This window comes from Chrysochloris asiatica, unplaced genomic scaffold (genome assembly GCF_000296735.1).
Source record: "Chrysochloris asiatica unplaced genomic scaffold, ChrAsi1.0 scaffold00018, whole genome shotgun sequence".
In the NCBI taxonomy this organism is placed as follows: Eukaryota; Metazoa; Chordata; class Mammalia; order Afrosoricida; family Chrysochloridae; genus Chrysochloris; species Chrysochloris asiatica.
Genome location: NW_006408536.1, coordinates 13,841,208 through 13,842,361, shown reverse-complemented (window position 1 = coordinate 13,842,361; position 1,154 = coordinate 13,841,208). Strand labels below are relative to the sequence as shown.

At 39.9% G+C, this 1,154-nt stretch overlaps 1 protein-coding gene across 1 annotated transcript; it reads left to right on the top strand.

Annotated features, from left to right (window-relative positions):
* Positions 1 to 215: 215 nt before the first annotated feature.
* LOC102815139 (60S ribosomal protein L26-like 1-like) lies at positions 216 to 668 on the top strand. Its single transcript, XM_006835677.1, has 2 exons — positions 216 to 287; positions 369 to 668. The coding sequence occupies exons 1-2, from the start codon at positions 216 to 218 to the stop codon at positions 666 to 668; spliced, it is 372 nt and encodes a 123-aa protein (XP_006835740.1).
* The last annotated feature ends 486 nt before the right edge of the window (positions 669 to 1,154 follow it).

Here is a 1,154-nt window from a genome sequence, read left to right as displayed (position 1 = left end):
ATTATAGAGAGTTTACTTTAGTAGGGTCACAAAAGAGGACATAGTGGGCACATTTAATATGTATCAAATAAATGCTGAATAAATGAAGGAAGGAACACTAGTTCATGCTGATAGCTTAGGAAAAAGAGATGTGTAGAAATCAGGCAAGCAAAAATACCCATAATGGGGCCCTTGTGCGCCGAGCTTCCTAGGTTGCCTGACGCCCGACTGGCACCATGACGTTCAACCCCTTCTTGACCTCGGACCGCAGCAAGAACCGCAAACGCCACTTCAATGCTCCCTCGCATGTGCGTAGGAAGATCATGTCGTCCCCGCTGTCCAAGGAGCTGTGGTAGAAGTATAACGTGCACTCCATGCCCATCTGCAAGGACGACGAGGTCCAGGTGGTTCAAGGACACTACGGAGGTCAGCAGATTGGCAAGGTAGTCCAGGTGTACAGAAAGAATTATGTCATCTACATCAAGAGGGTGAAGTGTGAGAAGGCTAATGGGACATCTGTCCATGTGGGCATTCACCCGAGCAAGGTGGTTATTACCAGACTCAAACTGGACAAAGATCAGAAAAAAATTCTTGAACGCAAAGCCAAATCTCAACAAATTGGAAACGAGAAAGGCAAATATAAGGAAGAACTTATTGACAAATGCAAGAATGAATATAACCTGTTATGAAACGACAGTTTGGCCCTAGATTTCTAGTCTAGGGTGTGTTCCTTGGAAACCCTTCCAGATGACTTTGGAATATTTCATTTCCATCTTATTCTGTTATTGATTTGTGTCTCTGTAAATCTTCCCTTGCAACTTTGATTACCAATATTATGAATAAAAATTAGAAATGTTTCCTAACTGCAAAAAAAAACAAAAATCCACAATGGGGCTTTAAAGGTTCATGGAAAATTTCCATTATCTTTTCATTTAATTTTCAAACAAACTTCTTAAAGCACCCGAATGCATTGTATATTAGAATAATTATAGCAATTTATATAGGTGTGGAATAAGAGATTATCATTTTTGGTGCTTAAAAGCATCTAATTTTTATTATTCAACTTCTATTTTGTAAGCAGTTTACTTGCCTAGAATGCTAGAACCATTGCTGTGATGACCATGGAGGATACAATTGCTGCAAAAAGCCACAGTGCCTAACTGATCTCTGCTTTA